The sequence below is a fragment of the Oxyura jamaicensis genome, chromosome 1 (genome assembly GCF_011077185.1).
Source record: "Oxyura jamaicensis isolate SHBP4307 breed ruddy duck chromosome 1, BPBGC_Ojam_1.0, whole genome shotgun sequence".
In the NCBI taxonomy this organism is placed as follows: Eukaryota; Metazoa; Chordata; class Aves; order Anseriformes; family Anatidae; genus Oxyura; species Oxyura jamaicensis.
The window spans coordinates 405,619-432,690 of NC_048893.1; the positions used below are offsets into that span (position 1 = coordinate 405,619).

General features: G+C 49.6%; 1 protein-coding gene across 1 annotated transcript in view; it reads right to left on the reverse strand.

Moving 5' to 3' along the window:
- Positions 1-27,072, reverse strand: part of SHANK3 (SH3 and multiple ankyrin repeat domains 3) — a 352,775-nt gene that overhangs the window by 67,378 nt on the left and 258,325 nt on the right. Inside the window, exons 18-19 of the mRNA XM_035335012.1 lie at positions 15,595-15,677; positions 2,146-2,270 (exon numbers count right to left, since the gene is read on the reverse strand). Coding sequence (XP_035190903.1) covers positions 2,146-2,270; positions 15,595-15,677 — 208 coding nt within the window. The remainder of the gene's footprint in view (positions 1-2,145; positions 2,271-15,594; positions 15,678-27,072) is intronic.

Genomic DNA, 27,072 nt, shown 5'->3' on the forward strand with positions numbered 1-27,072 from the left:
GTGTGCTGGGCAGCTAGCTGCCTGTTACAAGGGGGATGACCACCCATGGAAAAGAGCATTTTTCACTATAAGCTTCAGACTGCGGGATGAGTTGCAGCAGCTGGGCTGAGCAAAGCCTCACTGCCACCTTCTCCAGTCCCAGGAGCATTTCTGCAACTGGTACAAATGCACACATTTACTCACCTACACCACACACAACCACAACTTTTATCTTCACATTGAACCAATGTAGTTGTAATATACCGCATTACTGGGTATAAAGCCTTATGATTTTTGCATGGGAAAACACAAGAAAACCCCATGGCATGCCTGTCCTTTCCCTGCACACAATCTGTTCCGTGTGCACTATCGCGTACTCGCTGCGAGAAACCTGACCACACAATTCACCTCTGTTTTCCCCATGATGTTCCCTTTCCCAGCCCCACCGAACACACACGTCTGTTTCACAGACTCGCTGTCAGTTCGGCTTCACTCCACCTCTTCTGCTTGGTTCCTTTGGTAGAGGCAGGATCCCCCTCACACCACTGCCTGCACTGACACCATACACACCTCTGTTTGGAGCAGACTCTCTGGGAACCCTTTACAATGACGGCACAGCAGCAGACATCTTGACTGAGTGATTCACAAACAGTAAATCTTTCCTTAACCACCTTATTGCAACAGCCTTTTCTCTGGCTCCCAGAAATGCAGACTTGGCCTATTCATACTATATGCATTTGGCGTGGATTCTGAACATAATTTTCAAGTACCATAGTAATTTCTCCGACACTTCTCTCCTATAGCGATGAAAATCCCCATACACATTAACAAATTAATGTTATCACTCTCTTTCAAATTGCTCCTTAAAACTATTCCCTGCTGTGTTCACTAAGAGATGAAGCAGCTCTGATACCCAAGGACCAGTCCTTGCAGTGGTACCTCTCTACCTAGGGACAGCGAGCACCAGCACTGGAGCGCTCACGTGGTCCCATGGGTGCAACACGGCCGTCACCACTGGTCCTGCACATGTGTGCTCTGTACAGCACCTAGCAGTGTTCTCTGGACCTCTCCCTGCTGTCTGGGCATATGCTAATACAAACAGGAACAAAATAACGATGCAGCCAAGCCGGGGATCAAGTGAGCGCTGCCACTGCTGGAGCCCTGTGAGCCACCTTCAGAGCCCTACCATGGTTTTCTCCCAAATCTCCCACCCATGCCTCAGGCAGACTGCATGCCAGAACCTGCCACGAGGCACCTGGTGGCCTCCCAGCCCACCCCGGCCCCAGCAGGGCCCCCCCCAGCCGGTGCCCAGCCCCACGCCCAGGAGGGTTTTGAAACCCCCCAGGAGGAGACCCCCCAGCCCCTGGTCCCGGTGCCAGGGCTGTGGCCCCTGCCCATCCCAGCAGTGCTGCTGGGGGCCAGGGGGAGCCTCCTGGCTGCAGGCTGCACCTGGGGCCTCCGCTCCTGCCCCGGGCACCACTGGAAAGAGCCTGGCTCCATCTTCTTCATGTGTCTGTACCTACCTCTGCACGTACCACACTGTATTTCCCCTCTCTGTAACTTGCTGCTGAACCTGTTGGCCATTTTTAAAATGCGAAATTGCCAATGGCTCTAATCCTTGCTTCCTTTTTGTTTTAAACTTGACCAAGAGAATCCAGTCTGCTGTGACCCTAGAGCAGAGTGGAGGCAGGACACAGACTCCAGCAGGACTTTCTCAAGAAAGAAAAAGTGCCACGTGGGAGATATACAAGAGCAGAGCATTAGGTATTTGCTAAATCTAATTCTTCTCTGTAGACCCCAATACTTGTACCACATTGGGCAAAACTGTAATAAATATCAGTACAAAAGAATCCTGGCAGGCCTCTAGAGAGGACATCTAATGAGTCTTTTCTCTGACTTCCATTTTCCCCATAATTTTAGTTAGCAGACGGGAACCTGTCAGCTCATTTTCTAGCACAGAGAGCATGTATCTGCTTGAATTATCGTACTGAAGAACATTTTTTCATCAAGACATCCAGGCAGCAGACATTTCAATAACAATTATTACCCAGCTCTCAAAACACCTTACAAAGGAAAATAATTTTGTGCACGATGTTGGCCCTTGTGCTGCAGACGAAGATGCTGCTGGCTGCCATCAGTCACTCTCCCGGCCGCGTCCGGGCTCACCTCAATCAGAAAGTCTCCTGTGCGAAGCCCTGCTCTCCACGCAACGCCTTCCACATCCACTGATTCCAGGTACTGGAGCGCTGGGAAGGCTGGGGTTGGGGTGAACTCCTCAATTGGGGTTTCAGCTACAAAAGACAGAGAGAGAGGTTGAGGCAGTGTGGCTAACAGGCAAAAGATTGCGGACAGTGTCCAGGAACCTAAGAAAATCTCCATTGGTTTAGAAAGAACACTCATGCAAAGCGCAGCTTGACTCCAGTGCAGGAACCAGAGCTAATGCTACATGGCTGCAGCGTTCACTGGACTGAATCCTGAGATAGTCCCGGAGCCTCCCAGAAATGTGCGACTCCCAGAGTCGTGTATGTTCCCACAAGGCCCTCATTCATCTCCCAGTACCACACACAAAATGCAATCGACATCTACAAGCAGTGCCATGAGGGGTGGGACTCGCTCCTTCTGACTCGTAGCTACAGAAGAGATGTTTATGTCTTAGTTAGAAGCTGCAGGACTCCTCCATAGTCAGCAGAGAAAAACTGTGCCAACCACCTGTGATACTGAAGACCCCAGCCCTAGAGCGGAGCCCCTCACAGTACGGGACCTACAGGAGCCGAGATGCTCGGCAGCCGTGGGCCACCTGCTGATGCACACCTGCATTAGTCAGAGGAGCCCACTCGTAGCCACTCGGGTTGAATTGCATTCCTGGTAGGGAAACCTGCTCCTGCCCCCAGCAGGAACACCTCTTCCAGGGAAGGGACTTTCTCAGGTAGACCCAGGCAGTGCACTTGTATTACCCCGCCTCAGCCCATCCTGCGTCACTGCCCGCCCGGGGTGAAGGGGCCGTCCAGCTTACAGCAGCTGGTGTGATGCGTGCTACCTTGTGTGATGGGAGGAAGGAAAAAGCTTACATTGTCTGTTTATCATGAGACTGTTGCAGGCTTTCAGAGACACCAGATCCATGAAAGAAAGGAAGCAAAAAGGCCACAGCTACTCTTTGGGCGACTGGGCAGCCTCTGAACCTAGAAGTGGCACCAGATGGGTTGTTGTCCTTGGCACAGGGTCTGTCAGATGTAGCTGTTTCAGGGACCAGTCGTGATTCTCCAAGAACTTTTTTTCCCTTCATGTATTGCCAAGAGACTTGCTTGACTATGTACCTGCTTTTGTGCAGAGGGGATTTGTGTGGTACGACACAGGACCACAGCATTAGGTCAGTGAGGTCTGCTTCACGAGGTGATTAGAAACACCTGAAAGGGACCCTGGAGAATCACAGTGGGTTGGAAGAAACCTTAAAGTCCACCTAGTTCCAACCCCCTGCCACGGGCAGGGACATCTTCCACTAGACCAGGCTGCCCAAAGCCCCATCCAGCCTGGCCTTGAACACCTCTGGGGACGGGGCATCCACAGCTTCTCTGGGCAGCCTGTGCCTCACTGCGCTCTGAGTGAAGAATTTCCCCCTAACCTCTAATCTCAATCTCCCCTCTTTCAGTTTAAAACCATTTCCCCTCGTCCTGTCACAATCTGCTCATGTAAAAAGTCACTCCACCTTTTCTGTAAGTCCCCTGTAAGTATTGAAAGGCCGCAGTGAGGTCTCCGCAGAGCCTTCTCTTCCCCAGGCTGAACAGCCCCAGCTCTCAGCCTTTCCTCACAGGAGAGGTGCTCCAGCCCTCTGAGCATCCTCGTGGCCTCCTCTGGACCTGCTCTAACAGCCCCACATCCTTCTTGTGCTGGGGCCCCAGACCTGGATGCAGGGGGGCCTCAGAAGGGCAGAGTAGAAGGGGACAATCGCCTCTCTTGACCTGCGGAGACCTTTCTAATGAGCCTTTTCTTACGGTATGCCGTCTCATCACTGGTTTTCAGTAGTGTAGTGTTACCAGACAGACGGGCATTCCTAATAGCCTGCTCCTCAGAGGAGAAAAAGGCAGAAGTAACCTTTCAGAGAAAAGTGCTTCTCAGCACCACGGCACCCAGCCACACATTTACACAGCCTTCTAGGGGGCATCATTCCCAGTCCTACCTCCACTTAGTGCTTGTCCCAGTACTAGAGTGGGATTGTGCTTCAGTGAGCTGCACTGCATTGATCTTGGAGCTGTTCTCATCCAGTAACAGCCTCAAATGCAAAGCTCAGGGCGGGCTACCACATACAGGAGTGCGCAGCAACGTTGTGGGGGGTGCAATCCTGAAACCCCGCATGTCAATGAACCTGCCTTCCCTGTCCGCACAAACAGGAGGCGATGTCCCAGGTCACCTGTCACGCAGAAGCAACCACCGACAGATTGGGAGTAGGACATGGATGAAAAACCTAGGCATGCTCTGACCGATCTGCACTCTCCTGAAAAAAGAGACACACCGGAGGGCCAACGGGTGGGTTTCATTATTCCTTCCCTCCTGCAACGGTGGCTGTGCTCACGGCCAGTTGTTGAGTACCAGCACGCTGTACGGCAGAAGTCCTCTCCTATAACAGCAGCACAGCACTCGTTGTTGAGTAGCTCTTGAACATACTTAAACCACCAGGAGACAGGGTTAACAAGGCACTGCTTTTTCTAATGATGCAGCCTGTGTCATGCACTAAAATATATTAATTAGTGCCTGAAACATCTACATTTTGGCTAGTGACCAATGGCTGGCTGACAGCATGGCACTGCAACTTGCACCGGGTCAGAATAAAAGCCTGATGCACAGCTTCTGGCACTGGTGGCGTTGATGCGGATTGTCTCCGTCCAGCGCTCTATACAAGCAGTGAGTTTAAGTCTAGCAGTTGTGACTGGGGTGCACAGGGAGTCCTGTTGTACTTCACGGTGTCTCAAGGACGAGGTTGTTAATACAGGAGCGTGTGGAGGGCTTGCAAGCCAGCACCGAGAGCAGCACAAGGGACTCTTGGAGCTTGGCTGACACCGTGGCTCTCCACGAATGGTGCAATTCTCACGCATTCAGGAGAGAAGTGAGAGCTGGCTGTGACAAACAGAATGGCGAGGACACATCCGCAGCTGCTCGAACATGACGCAGCCGACTCAAACATAAGCAGAGCCAAGGAATTCAAAATAAAGACATGCTCCCCAGCCCCTGGCCAGGCAAGCAATTTTGGGGCCTGGTATGTGAGTCTACACTGAAGGTTCCCACTCAGGACTTTTGGGGGGACTTACGGAGCTGTCTTTTTCTCACATGAATCTTTAGTCCACACAGGATTCACAGTCTGCATTCAGAAGAGCCAAAGGTAAAAGGACATTCTTTGCTAGTGCAGGGACAGCCACGTACAGGATGCACTGAAGGGTCTAGGCCAACTTTCTAAGAAATCAGACACCAAATGTCTTCTTCAGTGGCCGATGATGCTTGAAAAAACCATTTGCCCTAGACATATGGAACAAGCAAGCCAGAAAAAAAACAACATTATCTAGTCTGATATCATGCACGACAAGGGCCAGAGCCTTCAGCAATTGCTCCTGCAGATCCACCTCTCACCTCAGCTGATGTATGCAGAAAGCATGCTTTATTTTTCTGAACAATATAGATAATGAAGTGGTGCATCATCAGTTCTGGACAAGTTATCCATCACTCTATTATCAAATCAATGTATTTAAGAGCTGCGTCAAAACCCTGATGAAGCAGAAGATTTAATAACAGAGTCAGTGGATGACCTTGTCCTTAGATCTCCTCCGATGTCGGGTCACTTCGGTAAATGTAACCTACATTCTCTTAATTGACAGATGACCATGCATTTGTGCAAAATGTATAGTCAGTTATTTTATACAGACAGAATATTTCCATCATTTGCCATAATACTTTTTAAAACTTTGTTTACAATTTTATGCAAGATTTGTTCTGCTAAATCAGATAGCCATCAGCAAGCACCAGAGCAAGACAAAGTTTGCTTGACAAGATGCTATTTTCTCAAAAATAAACTGAACGATCTGAATATGCTTAGATGTTTTTACTGACTGCATCCCAGAACAGCTCTCCATGACCTTCTTCCTTTGATGGATCCTAGCTTAAACTGGCAAGCAGTAGACAAGTCATCCGACCTATTTTTAAAAATGCCAGCGTAACATTTGATTTCTCCAAATCCTTCGTATCTTCCCCAGTGTTAAACTCAACTTCTTGGATCACTGTTCACCAGCAAGCTCTTCCAATGATCTGAAGTTACAAGAACCACCAGCCTGACCTTGTTGCAGATGGCAGCTGCAAAACAAGGTGCCCATTAACTTTTGCTAAACCCAGGCCCAGAGGAACACAAGATTTAAGTGGAGAAAGACCTTGTGTATTGCCTGGATGTCTGAAAATAGAAAAGGGGAGACTGAATGTAAAGGGGCTCTCTGAATGTAAATTATTTATCTAATGATAATGTGACATGCCATCCCTACAGAATATCAGCACTGCACTTTGCAAAACGGAGCATCAACATGACATCCCAGTACTGCCCTCTTATCATACACACATCACAATCAAGACTTGAAAGGCCGAGTGGAAGTCCTGATCCCTGGAGGACAGCATTGTGCAGATGAGCGTTTAAGTGGTTTCCCAGCCAGAAGGAGCCTAACAAGAGCAAACCGCCTTTCACAAGAGGCACGAGACAGACTTGTCCCACCAGGCTCACTCCCGCTGTGTTCCCACAAATGCCCAGCACAACTCAGAGGTGCTTCCTGCCCCGTGTATCCCCAGGTGAACCGGGAGGAAGGTAAGTGAGTGCCCATAGCAAGGGAAAGAGGAGCAGCTTTGGGATTTGGCTCTGTTCCTCCTGTTCCTCTGACACACAAGCATCAGCACAGTGAGGGAGCAGGACTAAGCCCAGAATGGAGGGCGGCAGCATCAAGCCATGGGCCGCTGGGGTTAGCAAGGGGAGAAACCCTAAATTATAGCTTGGAGTCATTTGAGGGACAGTTCAAGGAAGTGGTTTTCTCACTGGCAAACAAAAATATAAACTGATACAGAAGACAAGTAAAATTAACCTAGGAAAACCAGCCAATTTTGTCACCTGTATTATTGATGTGTTACATGAGGATGATGGGTAGACCATTTTCTGTGGGCTGGAAGTTATATCTGCAATAACTGCATGCCACTGTACACAATTTTTAAAGTGTCAGTAATGCCTTAAAAAGCCAGTAAACAAGAAAATGCATCCTGAAGTCAGAACCGCATCCTCATGAAAGCAAATACTGGAAGCAGAATTTAATAAAAGAAGAAAAAAGCTGGAAGAGGAAGCGACCAACTCGCTCATGTTACTGCCTGAAGACCCAATACTTAATCACAAGAACAAGAAGCTCTAGAAGGAACAAGTAAATGTGGATTAAACCATCCCTTCTCCATGCAGAGAATGAGAAGATGTGCAAGGGCAACTGCTCCAGGTGTCTCCAACAGCCACATCAGGCAGTAGGTGGAGAAGTTGTGACCTCTGGATGGAGGTACAGTCTAGCACTGGATTTCCCATCTGCCTCAGTACCGCAGCATTAAGGCAAACAAGGGGAAACCTAGTGTTTAGCAGTCTGCAGCTGTGCTTTCTTGTTTCAGATCTTTGTGTTATAGCTGCTTTTAGTTATTCTGTCAAATATATCAATACTGTGCTTATACTTGCTCAGTACTGAATCTGATCTGTACTTTTCTTCAAAGGACCTGCAAAGGGAGAAAATGCTCCTACAGTAGTCAGTAATTAAAACATAATCACAGAATCATAGAATCATAGAATATCCTGCATTGGCAGGGACCCACGAGGATCATCAAGACCACTTCCTGCCTCCAAACACAGCAACCTGAGAGTTAAACCATGCACCTAAGAGCTCGAACAGGCTCAGTGCCATGTCCATGTCCCCGGGCAGTCCCAGTGCCTGAACACCTCTGGGTGCAGAACCTTCCCCTAACCCCCAGCCTGACCCTCCCCTGTCCCAGCTCCATGCCGCTCCCTTGGGTCCTGTCACCAGAGAGCAGAGACCAGCGCCTGTCCCTCCACTCCCTTCATGAGGAAGCTGTAGGTTTCCTTCCCTCAGCCTCCTTTTCTCTGGCTGAACAAACTAAGGGACCTCAGCTGCTCCTCGTATGTTTTGTCCTCTAGTCCTTTCACCATCTTTGTTGCCCTCCTTTGGACACTCTGATATTTTTATATCTTTCTTATATTGTGGAGCCCCGATCTGCACACAGTACTCAAGGTGAAGCTGCAGCAGTGCTGAGTATAGTGGGACTGTCGCTTCCTTTGTCCTGTTAGCTACACCACTTACGATGCACTCCAGGCCCTTTTGGCCCTCAGGGCTCACCACTGACTCACACTGAGCTTGCCATCAACCCGAACCCCAGATCCCTCTCCGGAGGATCTGGCCCCGTGTCCCCCAGTCCGTATGTTCAGGACGGCATCGCTCTAGGGGCGGAATCCGGCACTGGCTCGTGTTAAATTTCTTACATTTGGTGATTGCCCAGTGCTCCAACCTATCAAGGGTAGGGCCCCTCTACCCTTAAGGGAATTGACAACTCCCACCAAGTTAGTACCGTCCACACACTTAGTGTGTGCTCAGCTCCTGTGCCCAGGTCATTGATAAAAGCATTGGAGACAACTGACCTAAAAAGGAGCCCTGGGGCACCCTACCAGCGCCTGGCTGCCAGCCTGGGGCAACCCCATTTACTGCAACCCTTTGAGCCTGGCCCGCCAGCCAACTGCTCGCCCATCGTACTGTGTCCAAGTCCAGCTGCACGCTGCGTGTTTTGTCCAGAATGGCCCAACCTGGTCCTTCTTTTCCAGCTGATGGGTACTGGGCACATTGTTTTCACATAAGAAACAGAATTAACTGCAACGTTGCTAGAAAGCCCTATGAAGCACCTACAAACCATGCCCGATTTAAGACACCTTGGCGGTGGGCATATCTCCTTCCAAACCACAGCTGAAAGGGGCAGAAGCACCCCTGCAGAATACTGCTCTGCAGACGATGAAGTGTGAACGGAAAATTCACTGCTGTGGGAGAAACTCTGACCATCCCTGTCACTGCTCTGCCCTCTGAGCACTCTGTCCAGCCCAGAGCCAGGAAAACCCGAGCTCCTCAGGGCCACGGAGATGGAGTGCTGCACGAGACATGCTCCACAGCTGGCCCGAGCACAGCGGGACGCCGACATCTGAGCACCATCAGCACACAACGCACCGTCTGAAACAAGGGGACGGAGTGCTGGCCTCACATGGGTGACAGCCCGGTGTTTCCCTTCAGCTATCTGTGAGGTTTGGCCATTTCTAGCACCACTCTAGCATCACACCAACGAAACCCAGCTGTCCCTCAGAGCACCACCGGTAACGTGGTCAGCTCATCGCTACCCGTCCTGCCGTGCAGCTTCTCACATCAGGTCCGTCAGACTTCCACCTCCTGTCCTGTCAGCTTCACCTCAGCCAGGGCCTCACCGTCAGCCCAGCCACCAACGAAACCGGGCACCAGAACAATCCACCATGTTCAGAGCCGGTTGTAGCTTCAGTAACGAAAGAAGAAGACATTGTATGCTCCGTAGGCAACTCGGGAAACCCAACCTCTGATGTTTCACAATGGCCCAGGCCAAGCCTGAGTGCAGCAACCCAGCCATCCAAAATTCAGCTTGGAACCAGATCCTCCCAAATACTGCTTCCAGACCAGAGCCTGCAGGAAAGCGTTCGGTCAGAAGTATGTGATATGGGTAACAATTCATCTGTGAGTACCTGCACAGGAAGGAAATAAAATTTAAGGAGGCTCTTCCTATCCAGCTGACAAGGGCAAAACTAAATCAATAGCTTTGGAATTAAATTGCAGAAATTCTCACTGGTAATGACGTAGAATTTCCTAACAAGGAGGTCTGCTGTTCATTGCAAAATCTCATGACTTTAAATCTCAAGAATTATAATTCGTACCAGTCAAGAAACTATCATGTTAATACTAAAGCTTTGGGTGTACAATTTGATCACTGTGGCCATTTCCTGGTCTTAAAAATCTACTGCCATCTGGGCTGCCGTGCACCACAGGCTCTACCCTCAGCTGCACCCAGAAGAGTCAGGAGAAGTCCTGAAAGAGACAGGTCACCAGGGAGCTCAGCAGGAGCTCTGAGAACCCCTCGATGCCGTGGATCTCGGGCAAAGGCCTGCAGCACCCAAACCCAGCGGGCAGCACTGCAGGAGCACAAGGTACCTTGTCCCTGCAGGGCTGGTTTGCCCCCGCCGCATTGCTGCTGCCAGGAGGACGGCACTGATGCCACAGGGGCACCTGAGTGAAACCAATGCCCCAGTTCCTTGGTACCTGCCACGGCCAGAGGAGTGCCCGGACCTGTGAGCTGTCACTGCCCTGAGCTGCTCGTCTTCGCTAGGAGCTGCTCCCAAGGACCTCGCGCAGTAAACCCCAGCCCTGATTTTGACTCTTGCAGCATCGCAATCGATCTAATTTCAAGATGAAGGCTTCGCATTTACAGAGTGAAGGAAAAAAAAAAGGATTCTACATCATATTTACTGCAGGATATCTTAGCTACTTGGTACTTCTCACCCAAAATCCTAAGGGCATGTCCCAGAATATTGGAGCAGCTGGTAGCCACTTGCAGCTAGCTGGTCAGTGGATAACAGGCACCTAGAGAGTACATGCATTTGGAGGCAGGAAGAGAAGGGGTGCCACAGAGGTTAATTAAAATCAGCTCCTGAGTTTTAAAGTTTCTAAGGCTAGTATAAAACATGGGTCAGAAGCAGCATTTACCATCTCTAGATCCTACTGAGCTTTGTTTCCAGGCTCCATTAGATCTCCATAATGATGATACCACCCTTAACAATACAGATGACAGATTTGGTGTTTAAAGTGCTTTAAATACATCTTCCAGTCCCACTTTGTTATCATCCTGAGGGTCACAAAGTGTCACAGCACTCCTCTGCATAAAAGCCACATTCTGAAAACCAAGAATAAGCTCTTCCAGTTCCATGAAATGTTATTATACTAGCACTGTCCCAAAATTTGCTGCAAGGCTTTAGGCCAGCTTCTCCTCCACCTGCTGGACCCACAGTGAGATCCTCAAGCTCTGACCATGCTTCCTGCACCATGCCCCGTCCTCGTGCCCCCAGGGCTGTGCAGAGCAGGAGCTGTGGCTCTCATGGACCTTCATAAGGTCCACGAGACCCAGCACCAAGCAATTCACAGCACTGACCCTCAACTTGTAGAGGCTTCTGTTGCTGAACGTAAGGTCTTCACACCAAGCGTTGGACAGGAAAAGAAACTAAAACTCCCTCAAATGCCCAACGGGTTGCTAGAGATTGAAACAAGTACAAAGCTTGGGTGGCTGGGTCACTGAATTCACCCAACTGTGGTATCATCTCTTCTGGCTGTTCTTTACACAAAGGGATGCAAACAAACATCTGCTAAATATCGAACTTTAACCCCTCCTGAAGGGAAAACATGGCAAAAGACAAGTGGGAGTTGGTGAAGCACATGAATCCTAGAACGCCATCCGTGCAGAGACCCTCCCTGAGCTGGCCTTGAGCTCTCTGAGCACCTTGCAACTGTGTCTTGACGGTGGGACCGGGCCAGTCCTGGGCATTTGTAGGACTGGAGAAGGAATCCTGTCATCCTGTGCCCAAGCTCACGCGATGACCAGGAACAGGCAGAGACATTTCTGATAGCTGCAGAGGCCTCCAAGTCCAAGACTGGAGCTGCGTGGTCACACTGCCCAATTCTCCCGTGTTAATAACCCAGTGTTCATGGGGAGTGCTCCAGGGCAGGCTGGAGACAACACTGGCCCCCAGGGGGTTCTGCTGTGTTCCAGCAAGGAAGGCTGGGTTACAAACTGAGCCTTCCTGTCCGCCTCAGCTGGCATCTCACTGCTGGCACTGGGTTATCTGGCAGCCCCTGCATCTACGGGACACTGCTGCCATGCATGTGATGCCAGTCCCACGCCTGGACTGTCTGAGACCATACGTGGAGCAAGGGACCAGTCTCCAAAGCACAGCCACACTCGTGCATTGCTGTGCCCAAGCTTATCAGCTCTGACAGCTCCGTGTGACTTGCTGGTTAAGTTGTCCCCCGGTGGGATTTCTGCACTACGCCCCACTGGACCTGGCACTCATGCACGGGAATTGCCCAAGCCACACAGAAGCCAGAGGCAGGTTTGGAGGTGAGCAGCCAGTGAGCACACCCCACTGGTTCGGAAAGCTCTCCCTAACAGTCCGGCTCAAATGCAAGACCAGACACTGAACGTGGAGGTAGTGCTGTATTGCGTACAGGAATGGAGAGGCTGTAGAGGGGAGCAGCAGGGACGTGGGGCTGTGTGAAAGCAGGGGAGCCCAGGGAGGGAGGGCACCGATACGAAGCTTGCTCCAAAGAGCAGCGAGAGCTGGGCAGACCTGGAAAGCAGGTCTGCGTCCTGCATCAATACAGGTACACTTGGTGAAGCAGGTAAGTGCTCGCTTGATTGGAAACCTGGCAACAAACAAGCAAACAAACAAAACCACAAAAGATTTGCAACATTTTGGAAAGAAGCAGGAGCAAAACAAGCCCTGCACTAGGTTGGTTCGACATGTTCTCGCCAGCAGCAACCAGGATCAGCCACTTCAGGAGATACACATATCACAGCAAGCAACAATTTTGGGAAGCTTCTTGCATAACATGCCCTGCCTGGGGACTTCTCCCCAAATTAAACAGACAAACCAAAGCTCATGCCCTGGAGCAAGGACTTCGGGCCATTTCTCTATTTTTTTATAACACAATTCACATTATAGGCAATATCTTTGCTATTCATTAAATTATCTCCTCCTTACTTAGTAAACGGCCGAGTCAGGGGCTGTGTGTCCCTCCACCACTTTCACAGAACCCACTGTAACCAGACGCCAAACGAGTACGAACTGGCACAGTCACAGCACTCCTCGCTCAGGGAGCAGGTAGCATGGATTTGCTGAGACCATGTGTGAGGTGCGGTCACTATCAGCTGGGACAACCGCTGTTTACAAGGATGGCCCTAGTGAAGTACGTATGAGTACTTTATGAATCATACTACTACAGGGATAGTGCCTGATCTGTGGTCATGGTAGGCAGAAAGACGGAGGTTGCTAGAAGAACCCTCTATGTGTGTAGAGAAGAGTGACTGAGTTCAGGCTATTATAAGCCTAGAAATACCATCTCTCAGCATTTTGTCATGAAATCATTTCATTTCATACCTGTGCTCAGCACAGGTCTATCACCTGTGTACATGAAGGGCAGGGCTGGTCTCTCTGGGCTGGGAAATGCAGCAGTAAATCCACCTGCTCACCACTCTCCTTCAGGGTGCTGAGCGAAGGTGCTGCCTCACTGCTGCCCCTTGCTCCATCCACACGACTCCCCGAGGCAACAGCTGCGGGCAAACCCCGCGTCAGAAAGCTGCACATCATCTCCTGCAGGGATCCAGGAATAACCTCTGCCCAAACGCTCCGCTGGTTTGCTGGGACCTGGCCTCCCCTGGGTGCTGCAGGCAGAAGGAGACGGGCTGGGCTGGGGAGGGCTGGCTCCCCCTGCCTGGGATGCAGCCGGTGGGGCCGTGTCACACGGATGGGCAAACCCAGCTTGGAAGGAAGCAGCACGGCTGCTGGAAGCCGAGCAAGATCCTCGCCATCCGCTGCAGCATGAAGTGCAGTTTCCTCTGAGGATCATCCAGCTGTGTCTCAACCAGCTCCTTCCCTCTGCAGGGACTTTGCCCCTCCCGTTCCCGGGCTCCTTCTCCAAATCACCCCAAGAGACCTGAAGTGCTTCGCTATCTAAATGGAGCGTGAGCGGTGCTGCCAGGTGGGGCCAAGACAGAAGATCCCAGTGCTGTTTCCAGCGTAAAGCCCCAAGCAGCAGAAGCACGGGGCTGAGTGGCTGGGAAATAAGGGGGTGGCAGAGCCGCCACCAGCCCCTCTCCGCCAGGAGGGTGCTGCTCCCCAGGGGCATCCGCAGACCCACCGGCACCCCTGGCCCAGGCGGCAGCACCGGAGACCGCGTCCGCCCTGCGGGGGCTTCCGAGACGCGGCCCCTGCAGCCCTGCTCAGAGCCCCTGCAGCAGCGCCGGGCTGCGAATGCCTGAGCCAGACCCAGGTCCACACAGCCTCACGCCCACTGTGCAACCCGCTCCAAGTCTGCTCCTTCAGCCTTGGCAGACAAAGGAAAATACAGAGCTTGCAGACGTTAGGAGGGCAAACACCAAAAAAATGGAAATCGGGCACAATTTATCCCATTCTGTCCTAGCACGACAGCTGCAAGTCTGATCCGGCAAAAAAACGGATGCCATTTTGAGCCCTGAAGTTTCACTCCACAATACACAGACTGATGTGAGCAGTACATGGACAGACACGTATGTCACATATTTAGGGAAGGGGAGAGGCAGGGAAGGAGGGAGACAGCGACCATATTCTGACTGGCACACAAACACACCCACTGCACACGGAGCCCCTCCGAGACACGGACAGAACAAAGGCAATTCAGGAATCCTGACAGAAAATCACACCCAAGATTTAAGTCCAAACCACAACGATCTCCAGGCACACGGAAGTCTAGGAAAGGTGCCGCTCTACCAAAGGAGCTGGCAGCCACTCATTTAAGCTTTCCCTCCCGCATCCTGCACCCTACACGCAGGGAAGGGACGGCAGCCTGCGCCGCTATGCCTCTGCTGACAGCAGCTGCATTTCAGAGACCCCCAGCCTCTGCCGTGTCTTCAGCCTGGAAAGGCAGGCAAGAGGACCCGCAGCCTGCGGGTGACCTGCCCCCCACCGCATGGGCTGAAGCCCATTCCATGTGTGCATATGAGCACATTCATTAACAGTTCTCAATGGACTCTTTTTTTTTTTTGGTAGCAAAAAGATCAGTTTCTTGAAACAGGAGCCACAGAAACAACCGGGTCCAACGTGCCGGTTGCCAGCACTCAGGTATTGCAGGGCTGTGCAGGTGAAGCGTGCCCCAGGCACCAGCAGAGGCTTGCTGGCAGCACAGGTCCGAGGCAGAGCTTCCACCAGCCTGCCCTCGTGCTGGGGCTGAGCCCCAACACAGCCAGGGCCCCCAGGAGGACCCCAGCTGTACACACTCAAAGAACCAGTAAAAAACTTCAAGCACACACACACACAAAAAAAAAAAGGCAAAAAAAAAAAAAAAGCCGTGGAGGACACCGGCCCTGCCCCATGGGCCATGGGGCTTACACCTGTACCTGGCACGGCAGATGCACTTTATACACCCAGTAAATAGGCAGAAGTGAAAACTCTTCCAAATTCAAGGCTACAAATACCAGCATCTGTACCAGAAAAACACCCCAGAACGTTCAAGAGATGCACGTTTACCATGAATGGCATTTTCTGTACAATGCACGTACCCAGAAATAGACTGCACTCACACTGCCTAGCTGTCAGAGAGGGAGAAAAGAGATTCCCTTAGGAGACCCCGATGCACAGGGGCTCGAGGGCTGCTCCACGCAGCCAGGGAAGCAGGGTCCGGAGCACTAACCGAGGTGACGAGATGGAGCTCTCCCCCAACCCCAGGACCAAGTGAAAGAAGCAGCCCTTACCTTTGGCCCCTCGCAACACAAACCCGAATCCCTCATGCTCCCTCTTCTGCAGCACGGCCGTCTTCTCCTCAATGATGTAGTCACTGGGCAGGAAAGAGCACAAGAGAATGATGCTAGGGTTAGATTTCAGCACCATGCTGCCAGGCGGAGGTGGCCTTTGTGCCTGTGACAAGGAGACCTCTTCTCATCGACTGTTTCATCTCAGCAAGGAGCTGGGAACACTCTGCTTCCCTCCCTCCCTTGCCCAAAGTCAGAACAAAAAGACGAAAGCTACTTTCCCTCAATAGGTAGGTGGAGGGAAGCCCTGGCTGCCTGGATCACCCTTCTGCCCACCGGTCCCCTTCTCAGTCACCTGCATACGCATGCAGGGAGCTTACTGATCCCACTTTGGGCTTCCCTTTAAATGATGCCCTTAACATATAACTGAAGAGTGGAGCGCCTGAGCAGAGGAGGTGCGGGGGGGAGGCAGCCATCCATCCATCAGGGAAGATGCTCTGAGACTTTCCAGTTGCCTCTCGTATGAAAAAATTAGATGCCTGACAAAAGGAAAGGTGCCTCTTTGGTAAGTTTCCTGGGAGAGAGAACAGCAGAGTTTATATCCTCATCCCGATGCTCTGATCTTCTCTTAAAATCCCCCCCCCTCGTTGCTAAGTAACCGTCTGTCATTAGAAGAGGGGGGATGCATTTCATTGTCCTATTTTAACAAAGCCGCTCTTCCCTGCCCTCAACAGCAGCTAGACGAGAAGAACGGAAAAAAATCCGGTGCTGGAGAGAGAGGAATGGACGCGTGGCTCGGAGCAGCCCCCGGGCGCTGGCGGCCCTTCCAACCAAAATCGTCCACAGGCTCCAGGAGAGGCGGGGGGGGCACGGGGAGAGGGCTTCTTTCCGCAAACGGGAGCTGAAATGCAGCCCTGCAAATCCCTCCCAGCAGAGCCGCATGTCTGACATCAGAGTGGAATTAATCAGGGACCTCGGTCCTGCTCGGCAGCACGGCAGGACGCGTTACGCACCGCGACACAGCCCGGGCAGGCAGAGGGGGACGGACGGCGTGCGGCGGCCCCCTGACCGCACGCGGGGGTGCCGGACCCCCGGCCCGCAGGGAGGGCACGCAGCGGACACACTGCGGCACGCGGGCCCGGCAGCCCCTCGGCCGCCCCCCCTGCCCCGTGGGTGCCGCAGGGAAGCGGCTGCGCCACGCCGGGGGTGTGGGAGCCACGCTCTGGGGTGAAAGAGGGGCTGCGGGTGCTGCTGCACGGGCCTGGCTGGCCGCCCCGTTCTGTGCACGCTCCCAGAGCGGGCGCACCTCTCCACCCTGCCCATCTGCAGCCCCGCCTGACGGCATCTGTGGGCATCGACACCCGTTTTTTGGTAGCTTTATGACCGCCGTTAACATCACAACAGTATCTGGCTCTCCTACTGAGACAGGTGGGCTGATTCCTTTGTTTTCCAAGACCAAGGGAAAGCGATCACAGAAGTCAATACATGCCAGGGCCGCAGGTACCAAGGCACTCTGGAAGACTCGGGAGAGATGCTGTCCAACAAAATTAACACAGAACTCAAGCCTAAACTCCTTGGACTCCCCTGGTATTTCACTGTGTGCTATAATTTTGGACATTCTTTGGCATTACACATTAAAAAAAAAAGGGTATCTATAAACCCATCACTTCGTGCAACGAAGTACCTAGGTGTGGACAAAATTCAACAAATCTATGTGAACTGCTTTAAAGGAGGTGGCTGCTGTCACACAGTCATCCATTTCTGTCACATTTTCAACACATTGCCTGTCTTTCAAAAGCCAAGCTGGGTATGCATATGCTCCTTGACACGTGTAAAACTCTCCCTTCTACAACAAAATCCTCTCTTCCAAGTCTAGCATGGCCTGCTGGAAACAGATTCATACCTGCAACGCCCAGAAGAGGCCATTATGGGGGAACATTTCTCCTGTGCACCTAGGAGCAGCCAGACAACCTCAGACCATGATTTCTGTATCAAGCCTTTACCTTCTCCTTGAGCCGTGGCTTCCTGTCTAGGAACAGAACTAGACCTAAGACATTTCACATCCAGGGGAATATCCCCTGGTTTCCAATGGATACATCAAGCCCTCGTAGATGCCCTGCGTGAGATCTTAACCCTATACCATGAGAAATTCTGCCACCTCTACAAGCATGTGTTCGTGCAGGTGTATGTGCAGGAGAAGGAGAGAGAGGGAAAGGCGAACAAATGTTCTGTACAAAATTGTGGTTTTTGTTTTACCTAGTGGTGGGCCAAGTGCCCAAGTCCTGCCGTGATTGCTTTATCAAAGAAAAAGTAAGGAATCCATGATAAAATTCTGTACCTCTAATTCTTCCATAGGACCTCTGTGGTTGTTTTATCCAGGTGATAAACTGAAGAAATTCTTGACAAAACCACTTGCATCCAATATAAGTACAGTTTGTGCAGCCTCCAACAATCCTCATCTACCAAGATTTCCTCTAATGATGTACACCTTTAAATAAGTTCAGCCCGCTGCTGTTTTACCAGAAGTTACTTTGCAAAAATATTTCATTCTTTGCACCACCTCTGAATTAAACCTCCACCTGCAAATAAACTGGCGAGAAGCATCTTAATTCAAAATCTAAACTTGTCAGAAACAGGAAAACTCCCCAACATGCTTCTTTCTGTCTCTGGATGCTCCAACAGTACGTATGTAGAGCCACCTGTGGTTTTTTTTGGAAATGTTGGACATTTATTTGTTTTAGCTCACTCCCCCCCTCTGTGTCTTCCATAGAGGGATTTACGAAGTTTGACTTGAAAGGGGGATCTTGCAAGAGCACTCCCAGTTTAAGCCCCTCTGGAACCTGCAAACTCTTTGCTTATTGCCATTTATCTCTACAAACACCAAAAAAAAGCCTCGGGTTCATAACTGACTGCAGTAAAATCCAGTGGACACCTCCACTTTTGGATATAACCACACCAAATAGTTCTATAGATAGATCTATATAAAAAGTGAAAAAAAAACACTAAATTTTTGTGAACTAGAATCATGGGGGAGTAGAAAGTCACCTGAGATGCCACTGATTGACACTGCTAGAGCTCCGAGAGCTGGAAAAAGAAGCAAAAGCCAGCCTGGGGAAGGAGGTGAAGCAGTGCAATCAAAGATCTGTGATCGTGTCATACCAAAAAAGTAACCTGAATTACTCATTTCTTTATTTTTGTCTAAATAAAAATAGGAACTTTCAAAAAAATGTAGTGAGGAGTTATTTGAATTTTAAAATATTTGAGAAAGATTAAGCAAAATAGTGATTTAATACTCTTGGGACATAAATGTTAATGAAGTTATGATACCTGATGGAAAACAGCACCTCAAGTTCACTGCCAGATTACTGTGCCCGACACGTAGCTGGTAAACGAGGAACAGATGAGCTCGTGTAACGACACAGAGGCATCAGAGCACGGCCCTTCAGAGCTGCTGCTTGAGACAGCACAAAGCCTGACGGATTGCCTCGCTCCTGCAGTGCCAGGGTTGGGTATCAGACCTCCTTCTGCTGGTCTACCTTCTACTGAAACCAAATTACAGACAGTTAATGCACTTGGCCAGGGCTAATTATTTTGGTAAATTTGTGACTAGAGAGACAAAACTAATAGATCAAATGAACAATTACAGAAAAATAGTAAGGTTATGACTGGACTAAATAGCTACAATTAACTCCAGTCATCCTGGTAACACTGTGATGGCAAAGATGAGCCCTGACTTAAGTGGAAAAAACAGTAACTGGAGGAATTCAGTGTTTTTTTTCCATTATCTGGGCCAGCTGAAGTTCTCTGAACGTGCCTGGGGAGCTGGTGGAAAACATCTGAGAGCTCTGATGGATTGTTCTGAGAACTTGCATGGGATGCATGACACTCCAGAAGATCTGAAAAAGGCATCACGCGCACCTTTAAAAACAGGCAATAGAAAGATCAAAGGAAGTATAAATTGAGGTAACTCATCTTTAATTCCCATGAAATCTCTCTAACAAACAACACAACAGTTTAATAAAATATCTAGAAGAAAAGAAGGTGATTAATCCCAGGTGGCATGGATTTGAAAGAACAAATTGTGCTAAACTGACCTAATTTCTGTTTGAACATACTAGGTCTCATGAACATGGGCAAGGCAGTTCTGTGATATATATCTTGATGCCAGTTAAACACACTGAATGCTCTCACAAGACATTCTCACAAAAAGCAAGGGGAACATAAACTGCTGCACGGTGAGTAAATAGCTGGTTTGACATTTTTCACTGTTGAACTGGATGGAAATATAAAGTGGGATTTAAAAGCGGGTCTGTCTTGTGACAATCCCAATGTCTTCACCAATGGCTAGGATGAAATAGAGAGCAAACTTAAACTTGCAGAGGATCCTAACTCAGAGGACAGAAAAATGTTGGAAGAGAGGATTTGGATTCATGTGGTACCATCACTGGAGAAATGGTCTGAAAAATACTGGAGGAGAAAGGGAAGTGCAAGGCACTAGGGAGGAGCTATGAAAAGAAAGGCAGAGGCTGCAGAAGGACTGGCTGGACAGCCAGCAGGGAAAGCCAGAAATACTACTTTGCACTCATAAACATCAGCTGCAGTGTCACACTGGACAGACTGGAGAAAAATAAGCAAGAGTGCTGTCTAAGATCTGACATAATCCTTCTGCCCTACCCCATGCGGCAGTAGCCTTGGGAGTCATCGAGTTAAATGTGGGCGTATATAAAACAAGCACCTACAGTGAGCAAGTTGCTCCAGGCTCCTTTTAGACTCAATGGAGACCTGTTCGGTGAAGTCAATGGAGATGTGATTCATCCCATGCTGAAATGACCGCCTACATTTTGTCAAATGAATGGCACCCCTGGCTTCACTGACTGCACACATCTGCATCGACTCTCAGGGAAAGCCAGGGCGATGAGCTCAGACACCTACATGGCAGACACCTACAACGAAGTGATGTGAATCACATTCCTAAAGTTAGATAAGGAGTACCGCTCGGCTGTCCGGTTGCCAGCACCACACTTCCAGAAAGATGTGGGTCAACAGGAGAGAGTCCCGAGGAAGACATCTGGAAGATAAAGGGCCCAGCAAACATAGCCTGAGGAAAGACCTGGTTTGATGTACTGACTCAATTACTCCCAGGAGAAAATGCTTAAAAAAGTGCCACACCACTTCTCAGCAGTAATGATGCATGCTGAAGCACAGAACAGAGGTGGTGGTGGAAGGTCACTTACAGGGAGCTTTTAGATAAATCCTCCTCAGGAATAATTTAAGGTCAGCTGAGCCTGACGTAGGTGGAAGATGAACCACATTAGGCCTCTCCCGGTAAAAAACTCACTCACATACCATGGTGTTGCAGACCCACAGCCAGCCACAGAACAGTGTAATTCTGCTCAGGTACCTTGTGCAGAAAATGTCTGATGCAACAGAAGGATGATATATGGCAATGATGAGTAACTGGGCCACAGACCAGTCTCTGGCCACAACAGCCCAGGTCTTTGTGGACAAACTTTCTTCTCTGCCCCAGAAAATCAAAACCAGAGCACAGAGCAGCTCTGTCCAAGCTGCATTTCAGAAATTGCCTCTGACTAGAGTTGGCTTTGCCCTGTAACTGGGATTGTCTGGGAATTGGCCCAGTTCAAATCTATCCTGTGGAGCAAGCTAGCGACAAAACAGCATGGATGCCCATGGCAGACAGGCCTCCTTTCTAACCCATCTCACCTCCCAGGGCTGGTGAAGCTTTAGGGAAAGCGATCACCGTTAGAGTTGTACAACAAACACTTAAGCTTCTAGCAGAAATCAACAGGGTACAGGCATGTGCCTTGGAGGCTTGGGGTTGACGGGGCACCTTGCTATTGAGCAGTTTGCGAGGTACGGCATGCCTGGCAGCAAGGAGGCCGTGGAGACCTGCCCAGGCCCGAGCGCTCTGCAGGGGCAGGTGTCACAGTCCTGCTTTGCCGTGACATGGGTGCTAGCCAGCTGTACTGGCTCTGTTTGAATACAAGAGAAAAAGGATGACCACAGCAGGTCAGACTAAGCATCTCATCTCAAACGTTTACTGCCAGCAGAAGCCTGGGGAAGAATAAAGGAGCAGGTGTCCTATGTGCACTTCTGTCCCAGAAGAGCCTCCCAGCCCCTGAGTCTGGCAGCCAGGGGACCTGAGCAGTAATATCAGGTCCTGGGAAAAGCCCTATCCTGAATGGAAAAGCCCTGGGAAACTGGGAAAAGCCCTATCCTGAATGGAAAAATAATCCACCTAAAACACCATGAAAATGGATCATGACATCTCTAGAAATGCAGGTGACAGTGGTGCTTCTGTAATGAAAGCAAAGGACACCAGGAAATGGAGAGGGGGCCAGAAAGGAGCCTATTTATGCTTGTAACTGATCCTAAGGCACTGATTATCATCAGTAACATTTTCTGTTTAATTCAGTCAGGAGGTAGCTCATTAAAGGCACTGATTATGAACTACGTCAAAAGCAAACTGGCACATGAAAAGCAACTCTTCCCCCAGAAGAAACCACCTTCCAGCCACACACACACACACAATTTGAAAGTGCAGCAAAATCCCAGGAAGGATGTGTTGTTTGAGATCACATTCCCTCCTGCATTGGTCAAATGCATTTCAGTCATCAGTTAAAAACCCCAAACCACGGCTGTTCAGTCCTAGATGAAATGTGGGCTTTGAGAACCAGAGAAATTCTGAAGATCAGATATTGCAGAAAGTGAGGAAGACAGTTAGTAAAAAGTATCACCTTCCCAATTCAAATATGGACAGTTTTCACAGGATATTTTCAGTACTGGAAGCATTTCATTTAAACACACTGAACTAGTAACTTCTAGGAAGTTAACCAAAACATTAAAATAAGGCAGATCATTAAGGGAATGAGAAGTCTATGATACATTTCACCTGGACTTCAAACCAACAGAGATAATGAGAAAGCTGTTAAGACCTTGCAGAAAAGCAGTCAAGTCAAGGAAAAGAAGGCATTGCAGAGATACAGAAAAGGTAAGCCTGTGGAATAATCAGGCTGATACTAATGCTGGCAGAAAAAAGCTATTTGTCCCCAGTTTTTCTCCTCACTTTCCAGAAAAGGCATTGCAGCCAGAGAGGTGCTGCTCTCCAGCTCCTTCTCACTGGGCATGCTCTGCACCAGACGTGCCGAACCCGACCACGGGACGCGGACCAGCGAGCATGGCCCCAGGCTGCAGAGACAAGATTCATCATCCGCTGCCTTCCAGCATCGCTTCTTCGGCAAGCGGTGGAAAATGGTGTCGACTAAAAAAGGAGGCAAAGGCAGGCTCTGATGCATGCTTAACGCTGCTAAATTACACCTGTGGGAATTCTGCTCCACAGAAGCAGCATTGTTCAGAGCTGACATCGGAGCCACTCGGCTGTGCAGATGCACAGAGAGACAGACAAGGTAACATGCAACAGCATCTCAAGTCTTAAGGTGTATCGCTAGCTCATGAAACCTATGCTGCATACATTTAAAGGGGAAAATCGTCACAAACAGGGATGTTACAGTTCGTGGTATCACTGGCTTCAGTTGCTGCATGTACTGAGAGAGAATAGATGACGCCTAAAATCTCCCTTTGCCTGAATGAAAGGAGATTAAAGAACATTATGTCTGTGTTTGTCCAATATGTATTTACGGAAGAACAATGCATATTTCTATAAATAATAAAAACAAGTCCTAGAAAATCCAAATTCTACAATGTGGATTTATTCTATCCTCAGCAAAGGAGACAGATGGAGACTGTTTAAGGACACCGTGCTGGAGACACAGTGCAAATACATTTTACAGATTGAGAAAGAACAGAAAGAAGCTGGCATGGCTAAACAGCAGGGAAATGGAGGTTATAAAAGACAAGAAAACATCCTTATTAAAGCTCCATGGCCAAGTGAGGAACAAGGAAAGAACTCTGTCAGGCTAAATGTAAAAACACAGTTATGACAGGCCAAACACAAATCTGTGGAACAATTTGCAGAAGGCATCAAAACTAATACTAAAATCACTTTTCACACACATACGAAGCAGGAAGCCTACCAGAGAGTCTTTGGGTGGGACAGTCACAGTGCCAAAGCTCCACGCAGGGCACAAGGCTGTAACAGACACCTGAACAAAACGCACCTTCATGCTGTGGGGAGGTTTCCCCTTCGGAAACACAGGGACTCGCAGACAGATCCAAGGCTGAAGCACCTCTGCAAGATGCCACAGACCAAAATAAGGGTCACGGACCACCAGGACCAGACTGCCAACAGCCCAGGTCCTGGAGCAGCCCGTGGCTCTAAGAGCGGCGCTCGCCGCGGTGCGCGGGCTCCAGCGGGGCTGGGCTGGCGGGTGCGTGGCACCGCTTTCTGCAGGATGGCAGCAGAGGAGGCGGCTCCGGGCCTGCGATGCCAGCACTGGGCTTGACTGTAGCACTGGGATACAGCAGGCAGCTAGCACACACAGGGGTACCTCCCAGCATCACTGCTGGGAACATTAACACAGCATTTTAAGAGAAAACCTTGCCTCCTAATCTTACTGTAGTTCCCTGAGGTCACGCATATGGATGCAGAGAAAGGAGGTCCCTCCCAGCCTCTGTGGTTCAGGGATTCTCTGGGATCTGTAGACAGGGGGGATGAACCAAATATACGTGGGTACAGCCAGGCCCCTCAGGAAGCTGTCATGGTCCCCAAAATAACCAGTGCAGAACAGCTTGTGTCTGCACCGTTTGGATACCCCCCGTCCAGCCCAGTGCCTAGGGATGTGCATTGCAGGAGCACAGCACAAGGACAGGCAAAGGTGTTGGAGACCACAGGGCCTGCCAGGATCGTGCTGATGGATCGTGAAGGGAGGAGGCAGCTGAACTCAGCAGTCTCACCAACAGCACCTTTAGGAAGTGCTGGCTTGAATCAAATCGCCCCAGCACCACAAGCAGGTTTTGTTCCAGACATGCAATGGGCCAACACTGCAACAGAGCAAGGGGTAAACTGACAAGCAGCCAGAGAGAATGGCCAAAGACAAGGGCCTGGGAAAAAAAAGCATAGATACAAGTTATTTGACGAGAGAAACTTAACTGAAGTCAGCTTACAAAACCATTTGACAAAGTCCTGCACTAAGATCTCTCGAGGAAGCCATGAAGCCATGTGATAAAAAAGCAGGTTCTTACATGTTCAGTTTACTAGAAGGTAGAAAATTATAGGATTGCACATCAGATGAAAGGTCAGCAGTGGAGTCTTGCAGGGACTGGTGGCAGGACTTAAGCTGCTCAGCACACCCCTAGACCACTTATGAGAGGAATGAAAGGCAACCAGGTTTTCTGATAATGCTGAACTATTCAGAGTATTAAAGATGAGGAAAACTGTGAAGAACTGTAGAAAGATCTTCTATCACTGGGGTTAAAAATCTGAGATGAAATGTAATGTTGAGAAAAACTGAGGCACATGAGAAAAAAATTTCTCACCTCATCCATAAGATCCCAGGCTCTGAGATGACCATTACCAACCAGGATTAAGAACTCTGGGATACGGTAGACAGCTCAAGAAAAATGTCACCATAATGTCCTACAGTGGCCAGGAACTATTAGCAAAGAAAAGTGAATTAGACAGAGAACCATTAAATCACTGGCACAGCCGAAGTGCCCCCACACCTTAAATACTTGTAGTTGCTCTGCTCTTCCCACTTTGGAAAGGAACACAATCAAACTCAAACTCAAAAAAAAAAAAAAAAAAAAAAATTTCATAGATTTTTGAAACTATGGAAAGCTTTTTTTTTGCACAAGGAATGGTACAGCTTAGTACTGCATAACCTGGAAAAAACACAGTTCAGGGGAAATAGTTCTACCAAATCCTGAGTGCTGTGGAGGCTAACTTTATGGTCACTATGGAAGCTCTGCAAAAACCCTTCCCAGCTCACAAACCACATGCCCACACTGAAAAGACACTTGGCTGCCATTTGATGCTACTCAAAGTGCTTTCTTCTAGGAAACCCACTTTGCATTTGGGAGGAAATATGGCTCTAAGGAGTCAAACCGTCACACCTCAGCCACTTCTGAAATCTTGCTGGTAGAAACTGCAGGAGCAGTAGTCTTGCACAGGAGACCCACGCAAACTCCTCAAACAGCTGGAGTCACTGCACTCTGCTTGCTTTGACAGTGCACACAGAATCGTGCAGTTTCTGAATCAACACCAGCGACAGCACTGAAGACTGGCTGTCGTTGGCCTGGTGAGGAACGTGTCAGTGACGGGACCGGCTGCCCTGCTTCGTGCTCAGATGTTTTAAGTGATTCACGTTGATAGCGCTGTTCCTGCAGACCCTAACTGGAGAAAACCAAAGCAAAACAAAACAAAACAAAGCAAAACCCCTTCACACAAAAAACAAAAGGTAAAACCTCAAAAAAAACACAAGTATTTGGTTGTACCTGATAGAAGGTCAGAGCTTCAGCTGCTGAAGAAATTGTTAGAGTGCTGGCAGCCCATTCAAGAGCTCCCATCAGCTCGTCTGGTTTTGGTCATTGCTGCATCATCGTTGTAAAAATTAAATCAAGAAAACTCACTGCAAGCCCCTCCTGGAGTAGACAATTTGGGCTTCATTTAACTTTTCCTAATAACTCGGCTCTATCCACACATACTCAGAACTTCCACAAGTGTGAGTTGAGTTATATTCTGACAGAGATCACTTGTGTGATGGAGTAGAAGGGACAATGGCTGATAAGTTTGCACAGTCTCCTGGCTTCCTCTTGTCTGGCAAAAACAAACTATACTTTGGACAGATCTTTTAGAACCTTTATGAATCAACTACGACACGATCCTCATCTCAAATCTTTCTTGCTTTATCCTAGCAAATCCTAGCAAGGCTGGATTAAACAATTTGCACTTTCTTCATCTGGGGTATGCAGTGGCTACAGTTTGTCTTCCCGCTGGAGCCAAAGGAGGAGGAGCGGTGTGTGCGGTGTGTGGTAACCTTGTCACCCTCCTCCTGCTGTCAGAATGCAGGCAGCTTGCTGAGAAGTCATCTGTTCGGTGGCATTATCAGCACACAGGACTCCTATCTCCTGCAGCATCTGCACATGGGCAGTGCAGGTCAGCAGCACAGCCCTTGCCGTTGACTGGTGTTCCTGTTCAGGGTTATCAGTACAGGCCATGCCTTTAACCCCTGATTTATTGCACCTCTTGGTGTTTTCTCAGACATTTCCACTGATGTTTTAGGCATGCCACCCTTGGTATTTCTCTTATGGCATAAAGCTGCATCATGGGAGGGTCAGGCTGGGTGTTAGGAAAAGGTTCTTCCCAAGAGGGTGATCAGGCACTGGGACAGGCTCCCCAGGTCACGGCACCGAGCCTGCCGGAGTTTGGGAAGTGTTTGGACAATGCTCTCAGACACATGGTCTGATTGTTGTGTGGTCCTGTGTGGAGTCAAGAGCTGGGCCTGATGGTCCTTGTGGTTCCCTTCCAGCTCAGCATTTTCTAGGCTTCTATGATTCTTGCAAAGT